Source organism: Nanorana parkeri, unplaced genomic scaffold (assembly GCF_000935625.1).
Source record: "Nanorana parkeri isolate BGI_ZX_2015 unplaced genomic scaffold, ASM93562v1 scaffold94, whole genome shotgun sequence".
Classification (NCBI taxonomy): domain Eukaryota; kingdom Metazoa; phylum Chordata; class Amphibia; order Anura; family Dicroglossidae; genus Nanorana; species Nanorana parkeri.
The window spans coordinates 27380-47562 of record NW_017306362.1 but is presented as its reverse complement, the minus strand read 5'-3'; the positions used below and the strand labels follow the sequence as shown (position 1 = coordinate 47562).

The window sequence follows — 20183 nt, the reverse complement described above, 5'->3', positions numbered from 1 at the left end:
CAATGGGCAACTGCTTGTTAAGTCTAGGGTTAGAGGATTAATGAGCAATATGTATATTACTCACTGCTCTTGCAGGATCTCTCCATCTGTGCAACTGGTCCAGCAAAACCTCCTCTCTAAGGCGCTCCTGGCTGCAAGCGTGCCTCCTCCACATACTATGCAGGGAAAATAGCCTTCCATTGTACATGATATCCCCAAGGGTCTGCCCACAACCTGGAGCATCAGGGAGAACAGGAGAGTGCCAGAGCAAGGCAAATATTACAGCCTCTACATCCAACCTGTGGACCTACTGAGCATTTAACCCTTGCAGTGCAGATTTTGCGTCATTCTCAGAGTTCACCTTTAAAGAAGAACTGCAGGTTGTAGAAGAATCAACCCTTGCAGTGGGGCTGCCCCCCCCCCCCACTGCAAGGGTTAACTGCTTGTTTTTCTCTAGGGGGCAAAAATGAAGGAGAAATAATCACCCGATCCTCAGTTCCGCAGCAGTGACCGTTCACCTCTCCCCGCCCCTCGGCTCCGGCTGTGGTATGTCCCTTGGCGTCTTCAAATCTAAATAGACCTGTATTATATGCAAGGATGTCACGGGTCCTTAGCCCACTGGAGCCCGGGGAAGAAGAGGCTTGGGAGACAGGTCTAGCAGCCAGGTGAGATTGAGGGTGAGTATTTCTGATTTATTTGAGCCCCTAGAGAAAATTAAGCAGTTAATCCTTGCAGTGCGGGGGCAGCCCCAATGCAAGGGTTATTGTTTTTACAACCCGGAGTTCTTCTTTAAAGGGCAGGTTCTGGTCCGGAAAATAGTGTGAACCTACCGCAGTTCCAGTGCATTCCAGACCTGCCAAAATGAGACATGCAGTATTTTTATGGTCTGGAACGGACTGCACTGGTGTGAACAGAGGCCAGAAATAGAATAGGGATACATTAGGATGCATTTTGGGTCTGGAAACAATCTGGTCTAGTCTGGAGATGATCTGGATGTGGTGTGAATGGGCCCTAAGACAGTTTAGTTGAAGCATAAAGAAAAATCCAACAGCAAATAAATTTACATTATGCTAGAAAACAAAATTCAGGGACACGTGGAACCTATCCGCTTCCAAGCTGTGATTTAAGAGGGTTACTTACAGAACAAACACTGAACATTATAATCAAGTGAAGCAACAATACATCAGAACCTCCAATTAAAATAATGTTATTAATGGCGGCATTGTACAATGAAAAGTATTCCTGGGGGAAGACAAGTAAGCTTAGGGGATTAAACCAAGGTGAGGAGAAATCTCAGCTAAAATGAATAGCTTAAACATTCATAGCTTCGAATCACCAGATTATTAGAGGATGTGTAACTGAAACCATTTGAATGAACAGTTTAACAAGGGTTGTTTAGTGGTAATTTAACGCAACACAATTTCAAAGCCTGTCCCTTGCTAATGGAGTAGAGAAGGATTCTTGTTCTCAGTGTGGAAGCAGTGGTCTCTCTGTAGATGTTCGATACACCACCAGCAGAGTCAGAGCCATCGAATCAGTGGGGAGCACAAACTTTGCTGATTACAGAGCTAAAAGGTCTGACTCAGTAGGGCGGATGTGTCGGACCTCTGCAGAGAGAGCGCTGCTTCTACACAGAGAGCAAAATCCTTGGTGGCATCTCATACAATGCAGGGCTACTAAACCTGCACTGTACGTGGGGGAGACAAGCTTGTGGCCAGGAGCATCTAAGGCCCCATTCACACCAGATGCTTTGGCATTCGTTTAACGGACATATAAAAATAAATGCGTGCGAATGGGAGCAGTGCATACCAGTGCGTTGCGCTGCCCTCCACTGGAGAAAAAAGAAGAGCAGGCTCTACTTTAAGTGCAACACACTGGACTGGTGTGAACTGCTAACATGTGTCAACGTAAGCAAGGCAGAACCAATACACCCCCCTCCCATACACACACTGGGCTAGTGTGAACTGCTAACGTGCATCAACGCAAGCAAGGCAGAACCAATACAACCCCCCATGAAGACACGTAAAAAAAAAACAACGGATGTCAATACACTATGCAGACTCAAGTCAAAGTCCCTGCATTGACTCAGGTTTTTGACTCTGATGCCGATGGGCACGCACCCTTAAAGAGGAGGTTTCACCGGACCAGTTGCAGAGATGGAGGGAACCTGCTGAAGGCAGGGAGTAATGTAGGCATTACGCATTAATCTGGCTGCCTTAATGTTGTGGTGCCTGAACCTTGGCAAAATGAGGTGGCTGCTGTGCGGGCCACATTACAAGGTCCGGCGGGCCGCATTCGGCCCGCGGGCCTTGTGTTTGCCACCCCTGCTCTACTCCTACTGAGTTAGACCTATAGCTCTGTAAATCAGCAAAGCTTATGCTCCGCACTGATGTGAAAGCTCCATCTCTGACTCCACTGGTGGTGTGTCAGACCTCTGCAGAGAGACCATTGCTTCCCCATCGAAAGCATGCATTCTGGCATGGGACTGGCTTTTCTACTCAAGCTGTGGCTACTTTCTAGAGCAAAGGACTTTGCCCACCTTTTGTTCTGATGCACCTGGATTGTATTTAGCTCATTCAAACTGAAAGTTCAATTGGGTCTTAAAATCCTCTGCGGGAAATTCACAAATAAGTAAAATCAATAAATGCTTTTTTAGTTTCATACCAGTAATACTTTGGAACAAATCCGCATTGTAATCCAGGTAGTTGTAACCGTCATAGTCGTAGGGTCCTTCACAAAGACTGCGACATTCAAGGTCCGCAACAAAATATTCCTCCAAGGCTTTTTCAAAGTGGACAATGGAAACGGCGGACTCCTCGTCTGTGTAATAGCCGACTCCCTTGCGGAACTCCAACTGCAGAGGAAATAGAAAGGTGGGTTATGTACTTGTCCGGTCACAAGATCTTTATTGTTTTTATACTTGCATGCTGGTACACGCTGATCCAAAATGTTACATCTATAGAGGTACAGATGAATGACCCTGGACAGAGATTTTTGCACCTAGGTATCTGCATGGACTCAGACTCTGCATGTCCCTGTGAATGAGGCCTTGAGGATGAGTGAAAAGCACTCACCTCATAGTTCTCCTTTAAGCAGCCATCACTAGAATCGGCATCCACAGATTTTCCTCTCCCTGTTCTGGTGACAATAATAACAATTTTGCCCTTCCCATTATTTCCAGTCCCAATGACAAAGGTTCAACAGGTCATATGACATAATAGAAATATGACGGATTTTAATATTCTAACCAAAAGTTATTAAAAACAAAATATACAGAAAAACAAGAAAAGAGATATAAGAAACAGTGCCTTCTCCTTGTGTGACACCAATTATTAAAGCATGTAGTAAGAAATTGAGTAAGCTCAGAAGAAGGGGTTTAAACCCTTGAAACGCATTAGCTATTGTCCACCATCACATGCTGAAGGGTCTCTGTCTTCTTTGTTCTGTACTTGGGTTATTGATTATGGTATTGTTTGCTGATGTTATCTGGACTGAACATGTGAGTAGAATGGACGTTCTGATTTATACATTTTAATAAATTATATCACACAAGAAGGCGCGGTTTCTTTTATCTCTCTTCGTGTCCTGGAAGATTTCCCTATCCCTGTCTTTCCCTATCCCTGACAGCTGCCCTTCCTGGTGTAAACACATGCTAATGAAGATACCCTTTAGTGTCTCTGGTGGCCGCCATCGTCGCTGAGTTTGCCGTTTGAGGCTACATAATGACATATTTAGAAATTGCATTTCTGTAAGACAGACCCAATGTGACCTGTGACAAACCATATAAGAAATGGAAAGCGGAATTTTACAGGTGGTCAAACCCTTACACAACAGTGATTTTGACATTTAAGATGCAGAATTCCATCATGGGTAACATTTCCTGATCTTCAAGTAAAAGAAAACATTGTGCGGAACACATCACTAATGTGATATTCGACTACCCCGTCTATAGGAAGAGCCCTGACTGAACACCCGGCATATAATGCAACCACTGACACGGAAACAACGCGTTTTCATGTACTGAGAGGCCGGGGTACGGAATGGCCAACAAAACCCACTGAGGTGCAAACATCACTAATCCCACCTCTGCATTCCTGGGACACATACCGGGCCCGGCCTGTATACACTCACCATATGCGGCTTGGCTTCCAAGTCTTTGAAGTCGGATTCTGACACGCCGGCCATCATTTTGTAATACTCCAAGTTCTGACGCATCTCCATGTGATCGGGGTTTCCCACGTAAAAGGTGTGAGCTGCCGCCACGGCCTTATCGAGTTTGTGGATCTGAAAAATACAACATACAAAACATTCGGATCAATTATTCCCAATGAGCAGTGAGGAGAAAAAACAGAACTCGAAACGCATCAAGTAAACCTGCCATGACAGCAATAGGTGATCAGCTAATTACTGTTATTCTGTTACTCTGCCTAAAGCTGAACTCCAGGCAGATATAAAAGATGCATCATTAAATTATTTATTTTAAATGCAAGCAGTACAAGTACCTGAATTTGACCATATATTAGCCTCTTGACTGTACAGTAGAGCTCAGATTCTAGAAGGGATAAGCAGCACAAAACAATTAGTTAGTTGAGATGCAGTTTTCATGTGCTAACAAGGAACATGCTGATAGGAGGAAAGGGCTGAGTGACATAGAGATGAGCTCATACGTTTTCTGATTCTCCTCTCACTGTCCAGTCAGAGGCTGGGGGAGGGACAAGACTTGTAAGTGTTACTTAACTGTAGCAGACAAAATCAGGTCTCCTGCTCTGCGAGACAGGGCTATGCTATATGGCACAGTTGTCTCAACCTCAGGAATGTACGGAGAGACATGCAAATTCTTTGGCAGGTAAAGGAGCTTCCATGTATGTACTCCATCTGTGAATTTAGCAGTTGAGCTTTAAATGCCCCCGTCACTAATTGCACCAAACAAAAATAAAACCAGCCTTTGATTATTTCTCCCGGTTTTTCCATGGGGACAGGTTGGTGTCAGAGATCTCTGCTTAAAGCTGGACTCCAACCTTAAGCTGGCCATACACTTATAGGTTTTCTATGGTCAGATGAAAAAAAGTGGAACAGATTCCTCCTTCTACGCTCAACTGTGAGATGGAGGAATCGACCGCTAGGCCAAGCTTCAATATCTTGGTAGTCGGCCCCGCTGGCTCCCAAAATACCTGAACAATCTGATTGGATGCAGGCATTGTTCAGGTGTTTTTGAGAGCCATCGGGGCCGACTAGCAGGATACTGAAGCTTGGCCCAGTGGGAGATTCCTCCATCCACACAGTTTAGCGTAGATGGGAGGAATCTGTTGCACTTTTTCCACAGGCCACCAAAGTATGAAGACGGGAAAATTTTACAGGAGTCATACACAGAACTTCTGCATCTGGTGACAATAACATGCCCAGTTTATTTCAGATAGTGGCCTTTGCACAACATTATTCGTTAACTGGGGCTGGATTGCACAGTCATTGGTTGCTAGGACGCAGATGGGTACACCATAACAGTCTATGATACTATGGGGCCTCAAGCACCTTAGCAACCAATGACAGTGTGCAGGTCACACAGCATCAATGACTGACAAGACGCTGGTGGACCTGCAGTATCATTGGTTGTTTTGCTGCGCCAGTCTGCATCCTTGCAACCAACGACGCTGTTAGGCCCTGCCACTAGTGTCCATAAAACCAACCACACTATACAGGGCTGCAAAGCATCATTGGTTGCCAAGATTCTAGTAGGCCCACAATGCCATTGGTTGTTATGGCGTGCCGGCCTGCTTCCTAGCAACCAATAATGCAGTGAGGCACAGGCGCTAGCATTCTAGCAACGAATATTGCTGTGTGAAGTGCACCGAGCCATCGATTGGCAAGACACTGGTGGGCCCGCAGTGTCATTGGTTGTTATGGTGGCTCTAGCAACCAATGAGGCTATGCAGCCCACCCACTAGCAGCCAATTATGCAGTGTGTAATTGACAGCAAAAAAAGGTGACAGGGTTTTAACCCTTTCCTACTCTATCCAAAATGAACAAAAACATCTGGCTATCCATAAACTTTAAAGCTGGGCCGCACTGCAAGTGTATTTCTAAAATGTCCCCAACTTTAAGCTTAGTAATGATATTTAGCATTCTTAAGCAAGTCGGCACAGTCATGGTAATTGAAAGTGAGCCTTCCCTGCAAAAACGTCTGAAGTCAAAAGGCCCTTATCTACAGACTTGCTCTGGATCAGAGACTGAGTATTAAAGCCAGAGGGTCAGGATGATAGCCAGACAACCACCATTTCCAGAATTCTCAGGAAAGAATTCCTAAAGGGCCCATTTACACCAGAGAGTTGTGCTAAATGTAAGTTACTGTGCATTTGGCGCACAACACACCTAGCATACGGTTAATGCGCTAGATGCATTACGCTGTCATTCATTTAAATGGAACCCCAACTCCCCTCCGGCACTGCAATGCATGCAACTGCTCTACTGCACGTTCCACTACAATGAACAGCCGTTAAGTGCTTTTGTGTGATATTCAAATAAATGGCATTGCATCTAGCGCACAGTACTGCACGCCAGGTGCGTTGTGCAATAGCATGTGCTAAATGTACAGTAATGTGTGTTAAGCAACGATCCAGTCTGAGTATGGCCATAAGACTAGATATTCAGATTTCGGCATTAGCCTATTAGTGACCAGTTCACTTTAATAACCAGCTACAATGGCTGTATTAGGGAGAATTGGCCTCTAATACTGAGCTACAATGGATCAATACTATATGTGTGACTGGTTCTCTTTAATAATGACCTACAGTGGCTTAGTACTACATTTATGACCGTTTTTTTTTTTTTTTTTAAATAATGAGCTACAAAGGCTTATTTTATATTGCTGACGGTTTCTTTTTAATAATGGGCATCGATGTCTTATTACTATATTTGTGACAGGTTCTTTTTAATACTGAGTTACAATGGCTTATGACTATGTATTTGTGACCGGTTCTCATTACAAATATAGCAATAAGTCATTGTAACTCATTAAAGAGAACCAGTCACAAACATAGTACTAAGCCATTGTAGCTCATTATTAAACAGAACCGTTTACAAATACAAAGTTATAAGCCATTGTAACTCACTATTAAACGGGTCGCTTTATTAATGAGCTACAATGGCTTATTGTTCTATTTGTGGCCAGTTCTCTTTAATAATGAGCTACAATAGTGTATTACTTTATTTGTGGCTGGTTTTCTTTAATACTGAGCAACAATGGCTCATAACTATGTATTTGTAAACTGTTCTCATTAATACTGAGCTACAATGGCTTATTACTATGTATTTGTAAATGGTTGTCATTAATACTGAGCTACAATGGCTCATAACTATGAATTCGTAAATGGTTGTCATTATTAATGAGCTACAATGGCTTATTACTATGTATTTGTAAATGGTTGTCATTAATACTGAGCTACAATGGCTCATAACTATGAATTTGTAAACGGTTGTCATTAATACTGAGCTACAATGGCTCATAACTATGAATTTGCAAACGGTTGTCATTAATACTGAGCTACAATGGCTCATAACTATGAATGTGTAAATGGTTGTCATTAATATTGAGCAACAATGGCTCATAACTATGAATTTGTAAACGGTTCTCATTAATAATGAGCTACAATGGCTTTTTACTATATTTGTAAACGGTTCGCTTTAATAATGAGCTACAATGTCTTATTACTATGTATTTGTGACTGGGTCTCTTTACTAATTAGCTACAATGCCTTATTACTATGTATTTGTAAACGGTTCTCATTAATACTGAGCTACAATGGCTTATTACTATGTATTTGTGACTGGTTCTCTTCAATAATGGAGCTACAACAGCATATTACTATATTTGTAACAGGTTCTCTCAGTGACTTACAATGGCTTATTACTATGTATTTGTAAATGGTTCTCTTTAATAATGAGCTACATCGGTTTATGACAATAGAAATGTATTTGATAACAATACTGAATAATAAGATAACATTGTATAGAAGTAACGCAGAACACTACTGCAGGGTAAATGAAATTACAAATACACTTGGAAGCTGACAACCTGTGAGTGAGGGGACACGTGAAGACTGATGTCGGAGTGGCACGTCTGGGAAGTCAGAGCTTGCTGGAGTGAGTAGACATTCCTCGGAGAAGTGTGGGACGGAGGTTTTCCCCAACTCAATACGTGGCAGTGCATTGAATGGGGGAGGGAAGTCTGAGGATGCAGCAAACGTTCTATTCTGGAACCCTGGGACGCCAATCACAACAACAGCCTGGAGATGTGTGACCTCAGCACATCTTGAATGGCTGACCACTAAAAATGCACCCGCCATAGCAAGCTGTGACCGTCTGGGACTTGTAGTCCTACAAAGCAGAGATCTGTTACAGAACCCCTTCCTACTGAGAGTTGTAGACAACGCACACAATAAAAGGAGTATATGGAGTGACGCTTGCCGACAGGTTAGCGCTTCCGTCACCTCTTCCAGGCAACATAAGCCGATACTGTTCTATGAGCGTCAGCTGGATACACTGGGACTTGTAGTCCCACAATAGCTGCACAGTCAAATGCTGCCTCTGATCACGCTTGCTGAGAGTTGTAGTGAATGGGCAATAGATGCAGAGATCACGCTGGCTGTCAGAATAAACCGTGTGTAAACCCAAAACCGATTTTTCTTTATATTTTATTCCTCGCTGTGTAAAGTTTTCTTGCGTAAATCGTTTTTTTTGTGAATCTGTTGAAAATTTGCTAAAGCTGGACATGCACTGCCCCAAAAGTCCGGAATTCCAGCTGTGGATGGCCCTGCTGACACAGCTTCCTTCTACACAAGTCCATTTTTCGTTGAGGGAGTTGGCCCAAAAATTGTGTGCCCAATCAGCTACTGTTTGGGACTCCGACAGCTTGTGTCGGCAGCCGTCAGAATACAACAGCCGGCAGGGTGGATTCCGCCAATGACGCCATTCATTAGCGCCAGTGGTCGAATCTAGTTATTTCTGATTATCATAAACTACAAGTGCGTGGCAAGCTTTACCTGGAGATCCCGCCAGACACATCACTTCCTGTTTCAGGCTGACAACGCTTTGCAATTAGCCTCCTGGGTGCATTTTTCAGGCCTGGTGGGGAAGCTGGACATTCTGTCACCCGGGGCAAAAGCTCAGAGTTGCCCCCCCCCCCGGGAAAAGTTCCCCATCCTCACACCCAGTGCTGCCCCCCCCCCTAGCTTCAGCCCTGTTCAGGCCTATCAGATCAGCAGACCCAAGGCTGAAACGAAGCATCTCGTACTGCTGGCTGACGACCCCTATGCTAATCGCAAGGCAGTGGCTTCACCTTGTCAGCCTGACAGGAAGCGCTGTTCCTGGTGGGATCCCCAGGAAACTCTGCAGCAGAAGAAAGCCATATGGAGGCATGATGGCATACATACAGATTTTGGCTGTACATACAACTTAATGACAGCCAGAGTGATCTCGGCATCCATTGCCTGTTCACTATAATACATTTGTAATGCAAGCAGCAATGATGATGATGCACACAGTGCTACAGAGCAATGACAGTGATTTCAGCTTGCACCATGGTATGATCCCCAGGGGCCCCCATGCCTCCCCCCGGTGGTCTGTACCTTGAAGTAGGCTACTTGGAGATAGTTGTAGGGACTCCTCTTCCTGAACTCCAGGTCCAGCTCCTCGCCGATCATATAATCGCTGGAAGGGGCTCCGATCTTTTCCAGCTCGCAACGTCTGATGCAGGCGGCCCGCTCCAGCAGCCCCTGGAAGAAGATCAGGTCCTGCCCGGCCCCCCATGACTGGGGCTGCTCCGAGAAGTCGCTGCTGGAGGCGCAGTGCAGGGGGCAGCCGATACGGTGGCGCCGGAGGAGCTCCCGGTTGTGCAGCGCCTTCTCCATATTCAGGATGACGGAGTGCCAGTCGCTGCGGTAGTACGCCTCCACTCCGTTGTCGTATAGATAGTCATAGGGCTCCAGCCGAGTGGCTAGCGGCCCCCGGACCGCTAGCAGTAGAAGGAGAGCCCCGGAGAGGAGTGTATAGGACGCCATGTCCGTTAGAGAGAGAACACCGTACAGCCAGCAACGGGGAGCAGTGCCAAAAACACGCCCCCTGGTAACCACTCCCACGCTGCATTCTTTTCCCGCTGCTAGGCTCCGCCCACATGCTCTATAATGACATGCCTACGTGTATGAACACGCCCACAGCTCCAAGACTGCTAGTCCACGCTGCTACTAATTATCCGATATATTGGGTTTACTATAGAGCTCTGTGTGTCACTCACCATTGCCATGTTAACCATATAAAATACTGCTTTCACTTTTTTCATCCTTTGCTGCATCTCTGTGCTGCCCATCTCCTGCAGCCACTTGCTGTCTACATGCATTCCAGGGATTGCTGCCTGACATTTCTCAGGGCAGGATTCCTGATAGAGGCAACAGTGCACCATGTCTGTGTAGTGTGATATCATCGGAAGCCTGTGTGACAGAGTGACAATGCAGGATCGCAATGACAGAGTGACAACACAAGATCACAATGACAGACAATACAGGAGCAAACAATGACAGAGTGACAATGCAGGAGCAAGCAATGGCAGTGACAATGCAGGATCACAATGACAGTGACAATGCAGGATCACAATGACATCGACAATGCAGGAGCAAGCAATGACAGTGCAGGAGCAAGCAATGACAGTGCAGGAGCAAGCAATGACAGTGCAGGAGCAAGCAATGACAGTGCAGGAGCAAGCAATGACAGTGCAGGAGCAAGCAATGACAGTGCAGGAGCAAGCAATGACAGTGCAGGAGCAAGCAATGACAGTGCAGGAGCAAGCAATGACAGTGCAGGAGCAAGCAATGACAGTGCAGGAGCAAGCAATGACAGTGCAGGAGCAAGCAATGACAGTGCAGGAGCAAGCAATGACAGTGCAGGAGCAAGCAATGACAGTGCAGGAGCAAGCAATGACAGTGCAGGAGCAAGCAATGACAGTGCAGGAGCAAGCAATGACAGTGCAGGAGCAAGCAATGACAGTGCAGGAGCAAGCAATGACAGTGCAGGAGCAAGCAATGACAGTGCAGGAGCAAGCAATGACAGTGCAGGAGCAAGCAATGACAGTGCAGGAGCAAGCAATGACAGTGCAGGAGCAAGCAATGACAGTGCAGGAGCAAGCAATGACAGTGCAGGAGCAAGCAATGACAGTGCAGGAGCAAGCAATGACAGTGCAGGAGCAAGCAATGACAGTGCAGGAGCAAGCAATGACAGTGCAGGAGCAAGCAATGACAGTGCAGGAGCAAGCAATGACAGTGCAGGAGCAAGCAATGACAGTGCAGGAGCAAGCAATGACAGTGCAGGAGCAAGCAATGACAGTGCAGGAGCAAGCAATGACAGTGCAGGAGCAAGCAATGACAGTGCAGGAGCAAGCAATGACAGTGCAGGAGCAAGCAATGACAGTGCAGGAGCAAGCAATGACAGTGCAGGAGCAAGCAATGACAGTGCAGGAGCAAGCAATGACAGTGCAGGAGCAAGCAATGACAGTGCAGGAGCAAGCAATGACAGTGCAGGAGCAAGCAATGACAGTGCAGGAGCAAGCAATGACAGTGCAGGAGCAAGCAATGACAGTGCAGGAGCAAGCAATGACAGTGCAGGAGCAAGCAATGACAGTGCAGGAGCAAGCAATGACAGTGCAGGAGCAAGCAATGACAGTGCAGGAGCAAGCAATGACAGTGCAGGAGCAAGCAATGACAGTGCAGGAGCAAGCAATGACAGTGCAGGAGCAAGCAATGACAGTGCAGGAGCAAGCAATGACAGTGCAGGAGCAAGCAATGACAGTGCAGGAGCAAGCAATGACAGTGCAGGAGCAAGCAATGACAGTGCAGGAGCAAGCAATGACAGTGCAGGAGCAAGCAATGACAGTGCAGGAGCAAGCAATGACAGTGCAGGAGCAAGCAATGACAGTGCAGGAGCAAGCAATGACAGTGCAGGAGCAAGCAATGACAGTGCAGGAGCAAGCAATGACAGTGCAGGAGCAAGCAATGACAGTGCAGGAGCAAGCAATGACAGTGCAGGAGCAAGCAATGACAGTGCAGGAGCAAGCAATGACAGTGCAGGAGCAAGCAATGACAGTGCAGGAGCAAGCAATGACAGTGCAGGAGCAAGCAATGACAGTGCAGGAGCAAGCAATGACAGTGCAGGAGCAAGCAATGACAGTGCAGGAGCAAGCAATGACAGTGCAGGAGCAAGCAATGACAGTGCAGGAGCAAGCAATGACAGTGCAGGAGCAAGCAATGACAGTGCAGGAGCAAGCAATGACAGTGCAGGAGCAAGCAATGACAGTGCAGGAGCAAGCAATGACAGTGCAGGAGCAAGCAATGACAGTGCAGGAGCAAGCAATGACAGTGCAGGAGCAAGCAATGACAGTGCAGGAGCAAGCAATGACAGTGCAGGAGCAAGCAATGACAGTGCAGGAGCAAGCAATGACAGTGCAGGAGCAAGCAATGACAGTGCAGGAGCAAGCAATGACAGTGCAGGAGCAAGCAATGACAGTGCAGGAGCAAGCAATGACAGTGCAGGAGCAAGCAATGACAGCGACAATGCAGGAGCAAGCAATGGCAGTGACAATGCAGGATCACAATGACAGTGACAATACTCACCTGATCCTCAGAGCCGGCTGGCTTCTAGACCAGTCCATGGAGCCTCTCTCCCCCTCTGCTCCAGCGGTCTAAGGTCCCTGAGTCATGACGTTCTATACACAGTTATAGGACGTGAACTAGACATGTGCAAAGATTTGATTGAGTGTACATAGACTTTAAAAGAGAACTTTGCCCCGGAGACTTTGTTTCCTTGGCCATTGTTATGTTTTTATGTTGCTTGCTGAAATCAGCTACATTGGTGGTCTGGGAGGTCAAGTCATCAACTATTTTGGGGTACATTTGTCATGGCCCATAGCACAGTCACCATCCTGTGTATGAAATAGGCGATTTTGCTCTTTTTGGTGCCTCTGAGGAAATAGTGACACTAAACTCAGGAGTAAAAAATACATTCAAGTACCTTAAATATGAACAGAAATGTATCTTATTTGTGTATCACTCGGCTGTAGATCCTCAAATCATCTCTGAATTGGTGCTCACACTGTCCTTCCTTCTGGAGGGGGGCTACTTTTGTTCCCCATGGTCCCTGTGTGTGTTGTAAAGTAGTCACCGCTCCAAGCTCACTCCTGTGATGGACTTCAATCTATAATACAAATCAGTAAACTAAACGTGAGATTGTAATCCCATCACGGGAGTGAGCTTGGAGCGGTGACTACTTTACAACACACACAGGGACCATGGGGAACAAAAGTAGCCCCCCTCCAGAAGGAAGGACAGTGTGAGCACCAATTCAGAGATGATTTGAGGATCTACAGCCGAGTGATACACAAATAAGATACATTTCTGTTCATATTTAAGGTACTTGAATGTATTTTTTACTCCTGAGTTTAGTGTCATTTTAAATTTCCTCAGAGGCACCAAAAAGAGCAAAATCGCCTATTTCATACACATACCCTATGGTGAATTGTGGTTTTTGTGCCCATATCCTCTTGGTGTCTTCTGGTTTACAGTGGCGTCACAAGGAGGGTGTGGCCGCACCCGGGTGACACCATTGGAGGGGTGATACCAGGGGTGACTGACAGTCAGAAAGTCGGGTCGGTGTCAGGAGAGAGGAGGGGACCCGGCAGCATACCTCATTCCGCCGGGTGAACGTCCCCTCTCTCTGCCAGCGTCCACACCAAGATAGCCGCCAGCAGGCATCAATTAGATGGTCATGCATGCACGATGATGTCATGCGCGATGACATGATGGCGGGGTGTCACCTGGCCTCCGCTCCGGGTGATATCCGGACGTGGGACGCCCCTGCTGGCTTATGTGTCCATATCTCCTTGACATCTTGTGGCTGTTGTGCCCATATCTTCTTGGTGTTTTGTGTTTCTTTTACCCATCCCCCCTCTGTGTCTTTGTATCTCCGTATGGTACCCGCTAGCATGCTGCACTGTTCATTTTTCAAGGTATTATTTCCAGTTGAATCTAAATTTGATCAGATAGTAATCTAACAGTATTTGTTAGTTTGTAAATGGGTTCACACTGAAGATAACGCAGAAACACTTGCACACCCCCAAAAAATAAAACAATCAGATCTAGACAAACATTTGGATGAAAATAAAAATAATACAGGTGTGGTCAGCTAAACGGTGTCTTGCACAACTATTCCTATGGGACACTTTAATGCATGTTGTAGAAATGACTGTGCTTTCTTTTCGCTGTGCCACGATGCATCATAGTGATTGATAAGTCTGTATAGATGTCAGTTTTTGGTCTGTCTCTGGGTTTTACTGCAGTAAAAAATGTGTTTTAAAGGAGAACTATGGGTTCAGTGTTTTCCCCTATAGTTCTCCTTAAGGTAACGGGAGGACACAAACTAGCGTCCTCCCGTCACCCTAACCTCAGTATACCGCGAGCTACAGCTCGCGGTATACTGAGACGCCGCAGCAGGAGCGGATCCTGACGTCGATGTCGAGATCCGCCCAGCTGCGTGAGTGACAGCTGGCTCTGCCTATCTAGAGGCAGAGCCAGCTGTACCCGCCCCCTCCCCCGTCTGTTCCGCCAGTCAGCGCTGGCGGATCGGAGCGGGGAATCCAGCCCCTCCCCTGTCACAGCAGAGAGCCGTGACAGGATCGTGAAGTGAGCGAACACCGGTATGTGTTCGCTCACCTCCTGATCTACTGAGCCGACTAGAACTATGAGGTGAGTGAAAAGCACTCCCCTCATAGTTCTCCTTTAAGATATCTAATAGCAGAGATGTGGAAAAAAAAACCCTAGCCCTGTGCAGGCATCATTATATTTAGGATTCTGGCCTCTTCAGCTATGTTCTCCTGTTCAGTTTGTACAGACAGTGTAACATGATACAAGCTGCTGCTGCTGATGTGGCACTATAGTAACATCTGTACACTCAATTGGCAGCTGGCTCGTTGGTCTAGGGGTATGATTCTCGCTTAGGGTGCGAGAGGTCCCGGGTTCAAATCCCGGACGAGCCCAGGTTTTACTTTCCTTACCTTTTAATGCATGTATTATTATTATTAAATGTAAAAAAATGTACCCTTGCGGTGAGTCAATCCACCAATTTTTGTCTATGGGGCTAAAATAAAGCCGTATTACTCACCCGATTGTCAGTCCCGTGGCGGTCAGCAAGCAACTCTCTCCCTGTCCGTTCTGGCTGTGTAATGTCCCTTGGCATCCTCACGTCTAATGAAAGTCAATGGACCCGTCTTAGATGTGATCATGTCATTGTCCCTTAGGCTGCCGAAGCCTGGGGGAGATGAGGCTGCAGGGTCGGTCTAACAGCCAGGAGGGACTGAGGATCGGGTGAGTATATCTGTTTCTGTTTTATTGGAGCCCCCTGGACAAAACAAGCACTTAACCCTTGCTGCGCCGGGGTAGCCCAAGGCAAGTTTTTTTACATTCCGGTAGCTCCTTCTTTAAAGAAATCAATTAGAAGACAAGTCCAGGTATTTACATATACAAAGGTACCCGCACATTGCCAGTAATGTTAGTTTATGCAGTTTGGTGAAGAGGTTCCGTTCCCTTTAAGGGAAAACTATAATTGTTTCCCTTTAAATAGTTTGTTTATTTATTTATTAATACATTTTTAACCTGACATTTTGGGGTTGATTTACTAAAGGCAAATAGGCTGCTTTCTTTGAGAAGGAATTCCCATTGTGTAGGGGAATTTACCCTTAGCTTGGTGAATAGGGTCAAAATTCACTTTGGAAAGAATACCCAATCACGTGCAAGGAATAAAAAAAAACCCATGAAAACCTTTTTTGCTTGCACATGATTTGATGATGGAAGTCAACTAATTCACTAAGCTGAGGAAAAATTCCCTTCCAGTGGGAACATGTTCTTGCTATGTGAACAGTTTATATGCCTTCAGTAAATAAACTCTTTTATGTCATTTTTGCTGTTTAAATGGAATAACATGACCCGGCGGGGGGGGGGGGGGTATAATGGCACAGGATTCACAGCACACTGTGGGGTTTTCTAATTTCTAATGAGTTTTCACAGCAGGAGCTGTGCCTCCCTTTCTGATTGAAACTTCAGATAGAGCTGACTTTCGATGGCGTCTACAAGTGGCCATTTACAAACTATCCATTACCTGCTGCCCGGCTTCCCAGGCTAATCAGGAAGCTGGGCGGTGAGTCAATACACGCCGCCCGGCTTCCTTAATGGGACTTCCAGTATCGGTATTGGCGAGTACTGAAAAAAATATCGGTACTTGTACTCGATACAGAATTTTTTTTATTGGTGCTGTTCTATCAAAGATGGTGACAGCGGTGGAATGTGTGACCGTTTACGTGGTCACACATTTTAACGTACTCACGCCCATTTTTTCCAGGGTTAAAATATGTGACCGGCAAAAGGTGTAGAATTCAAAGCTTTCTCAGGTGTCCCAGGGTAGATCAACATCGCAGATGGTATGCGCAGGAGAACCGATCTGCCCTGAAATCTCACTTCTATCCGACTTTGTGACTGCGATCTCACATTCCACAAAGTCGGATAGAAGTGACATTTCAAGACCGATCAGCTGTTCCAGGGCAGATCGCTTCTCCTGCACATACCATCTGCAATGCCGATCTGCCCTGGAACAGCTGAGAAAGCGTTGCATTCTTCACCTTTTGCCGGTCAGATATTTTGCCGCAGAACAAGTGGGCGTGATTACGTTAAAATGTGTGACCATGGGACCGGGCACACATTCCACCGCTGAAAAACTGGGCGGGATTAGGTGAAAATGTGTGACCACGTCAACGGTCACACATTCTAACGCAGTCACAAAGTCTGATAGAACAGGTGCATCCCTATTTCTTAATGGACCCCCAAACCAGCTAGCCATCGCATGTGCATTGTATCACAGCACATCGCATGTTAACCAGTTACCGTGAGGATTTTAAAAAAGGTGCATGCACTTCAGTGTGATTACATGCGGTAAGCACCCCATTCAAATGAATATGCTGCCCGACCACAACTTAAGGTCCCCACACACCTTACGATAATCGTACGATAAACGCGGGAAATCCCGCGATCGTACGAATATCGTAAGGAGTGTGGAAGCCGTTCGACCTCTACTACTGTAAGGTCGCACGACTTTAAACTTACGAACATGTTTCAAAACCCGCCGAGCATCGTACGATGTTCGGCGGGTGTGTAGCATGTTCGTACGATAAAAGCCGGACGGGCCGGTGTGCGCAAGCGCACACTGCTTGTTCGGCATTGCGGTCATCGGAAACCCGCCCCTCAGGGGGCGTGGCTTGCGATCATCGCAAGTACGATCTGCCTATGCAAGATAGGCAGATCGTACGTTTTTTTAAGTACCTTGCGATGTTGTAAGGTGTGTGCCCAGCCTTACGCTTCTGCGCACCAGCAATGTCACATGGCAGGGAAAACGGTGCCTGAGTCCGCTCTTTCATAACTATATCAATGACATTTCAGCCCCATTCACACCAGCTGGACAATTTTAGAGGCTTTATTTGCGTGCACCTTTTTCACTTGACTGGTAGTACAGGGTCAGAATTGTGCGCTGTCGCCCCAAACAGAGCCGTAGCTAGCTCCTTTTGCGCCCGAGGCTAGAACAGAAAAATGTGCCCCCCAACAGACTGTGTGGTATGTGATGTCATTCACCGCGCCTCTGGGATGGCGGCATGCATGCGCAGAATGTGCTGGTGGCCAAAACCAAAAAATAGCATAAAAATTTGTTTTGTTTGATAAAACGAATGAAAACATTTTTAGTTTCCGTTCATTTCGTCCAAAACAAATGTTTAGTCTTTGCGCATGTCTAGTAATATGTGTGCATCAGTGTGAGTGTGTGTGGGTTTTTTTTTAAATTTATTTTTTATTATTGCTTTTTTTACTGCTGGGGGGCTTCAGGGAAATATCAGGGGTCTAAACAGACCCCTGACATTTCCCTTTTGAAATAGAAAGAGATTGAGGACACAGAGTCCTCTGCCCATACAGATGGGGGAGCAAGCAGGGATCTGAGGAGAAGCTTGAGCCTGTGCCGCTCCTCTTCTACCTGCTGAGCTGCAGCCGTGTAGGCCGCCTGGCACCCCTGTTGCCACCGATGCCTGTGCTCGCATGGCAACAGGCGCCTGAGGCAAGTGCCTCACTCGCCCCATGGTAGCTACAGCCCTGGCCCCAAAGACTTGTAGTCACCGTTCACACCTGGGCGCTGCATGAACATGCGCCAAACATGGCATAAGACACACGCTTTGACGCTTTTGCGGAACACATCAAAAATGTGCAACACACTTGCGTTGCCATTACTAGTTAATAGCATCCCAAACCTGGCCAGGCAAACATGCAGTTTTCCTGCGCATTTGCACACATTGGGTCTCCACTCACACCTAGGTCTCAGCGTTTCCGTGCGTAAAACGAGCGTTTTTATGCAGGTTTTGCACAATTTTACGCACGTAGGCAAAGGCGCAGGCTTTCTCGAGCAGATCAAAATGAGTTGCTGTGAATGAGGAAACGTGCATGCAAACGCACACAGCAATGTGCGAAACACTTGTAAGGTGCGGTTTAATGCTCTTCCATTGAAGTCTTTGCGGCCAAACGTGCTGCAATATGGCCAAAAGAAGCTCATGTACCTTTTCTAGCGGTCAGGGTTTTACAGCTTGCAACAAAACTCTCAGGTGTGAACAGGGGCCATAGAAATGAATGGGATTTCTTGTGTTGAGAGTTTCGTCGCACTTAGCTTTGAGCATCAAAACGCCCGGGTGTGAACAGGGACAAAAGCGCACACAAACACGCAGGGAAAAAAACATGGGACGCCTATAGCAGAATTTGCTACATGAGCTACTTTTTGAGGTTGTCATGCATGCAGGAAGCCATTGAAATCAATTGGCGATGCAAAGCAAACATACGCAAACGCATCACTCGGTCCTGATCCACGTGGGGTTGGTGGGTGTGATCGGGGACTTGAATGAAAAGCCCTGAAACGCTCATTTTGTAGGCACAATCATAGAAGTCTATGGGGCCAAAAACATGATTCTGCTCCAAAAAAAATGGTAAAACAGACTACAACCCCCACAAATCAAGTCCCAGGATTTCCTTACATAATATATATGTTCTTTCATTTAAACCTAGAAAACGCCTCTGCTTGCCAAGACATGCTGGGGCTTGTAGTTCTACTGCATCAGACCGATTTTTACAGAAGCAATCCTTGCGTGGCACACTGTAGCCTACTATACGGCATTCCACTAGTAGTCACGTGATAATCATGTGACAGCTTCCGGCTTAACGTTTCCTCAGGGGCAGCCATTTTTTAAACTGGCGCTGTGAACGTTATTTCGCCGACCAGCTAAGTTTATTGGCGTGAACTCCACAGTCAGAAAACCTATCATGCTCATAGTTAGATATGGAACTTTGAAGCTAATAGAAAACGATGGTTAAATAAATAATAACGTAGGAGACAAAAAACGGATGCCCTAAACAAAGATGGCCGCTGTGGCTTTAGTGCCCTGAGCAGTATTACAGCTGTTTTGTAACCTGTCCCCACGAGTTATATTGTATAAGCTTCAGAAGGTGCAGACTGTGTATCGTGATCATGGAGAAGGATTACAAAGGACAAATTACTACAGGTACAGTATGCAGCTTCCTCTGTCAGTGTTCTGTATGTGTCTTGTACCATGTATTCATCTGTAAACTTGTGAAGTGGGACATAGAGCACAGTGTGGTTTGCCATAACAACCAATCAGAATATATTTTATTTGACTGTTTTAAACTTAAGTCCGGTTGCTACGGGCAACTGCTCATGACACCTTAGGGTGCATTCTTACCAGCCTGGCTCGCTACTGTGCGTTTAAGGCAGTCCATTAAAAATGTTTTACCTTGCGTCCAGGGACAATCATCTATCCCAAACTGTGCGTAATTGTACCATTTATGATTATTTACGATTACATGCAGATTGTCGCTAGCAGATATGGTTGCTGTCAGCTGGTCATTAACTTTTATGGGTACAGCAGTCACATCTGAATGGGAACACCTAGGATTCCTGCTGCAGGATAGACGTCTATACATAGGGGCAGAAGGTTCCAAGTGATCTTGACACAAGCTTACAATATTGTATAAGGCGGTCAGGACCTAATCAACCGGTCGGTTTTAGTGGATGTGTTGTCATCT

The 20183-nt window shown here is 46.2% G+C and overlaps 2 protein-coding genes and 1 non-coding gene across 4 annotated transcripts in view; 2 read left to right on the top strand and 1 right to left on the bottom strand.

Annotated features, from left to right (window-relative positions):
• Nucleotides 1-10031, bottom strand: part of P3H1 (prolyl 3-hydroxylase 1) — a 30008-nt gene extending 19977 nt beyond the window's left edge. Inside the window, exons 1-3 of one of the 2 annotated variants that reach the window (XM_018552643.1) lie at nucleotides 9600-10031; nucleotides 4111-4263; nucleotides 2644-2833 (exon numbers count right to left, since the gene is read on the bottom strand). In XM_018552643.1, the coding sequence (XP_018408145.1) occupies nucleotides 2644-2833; nucleotides 4111-4263; nucleotides 9600-10031 (775 nt within the window). The remainder of the gene's footprint in view (nucleotides 1-2643; nucleotides 2834-4110; nucleotides 4264-9599) is intronic. The other variant, XM_018552644.1, reaches the window with a different exon arrangement.
• Nucleotides 10032-14974: 4943 nt separating this feature from the next.
• Nucleotides 14975-15046, top strand: TRNAP-AGG. The gene has a single exon. It is a non-coding gene; the product is annotated as a tRNA-Pro (tRNA).
• A 4562-nt stretch (nucleotides 15047-19608) lies between these two features.
• CUNH1orf50 (chromosome unknown C1orf50 homolog) overlaps nucleotides 19609-20183 on the top strand; it is a 9316-nt gene continuing 8741 nt past the window's right edge. Inside the window, exon 1 of the mRNA XM_018552619.1 lies at nucleotides 19609-19642. Within this exon, the coding sequence (XP_018408121.1) occupies nucleotides 19609-19642 (34 nt within the window). The remainder of the gene's footprint in view (nucleotides 19643-20183) is intronic.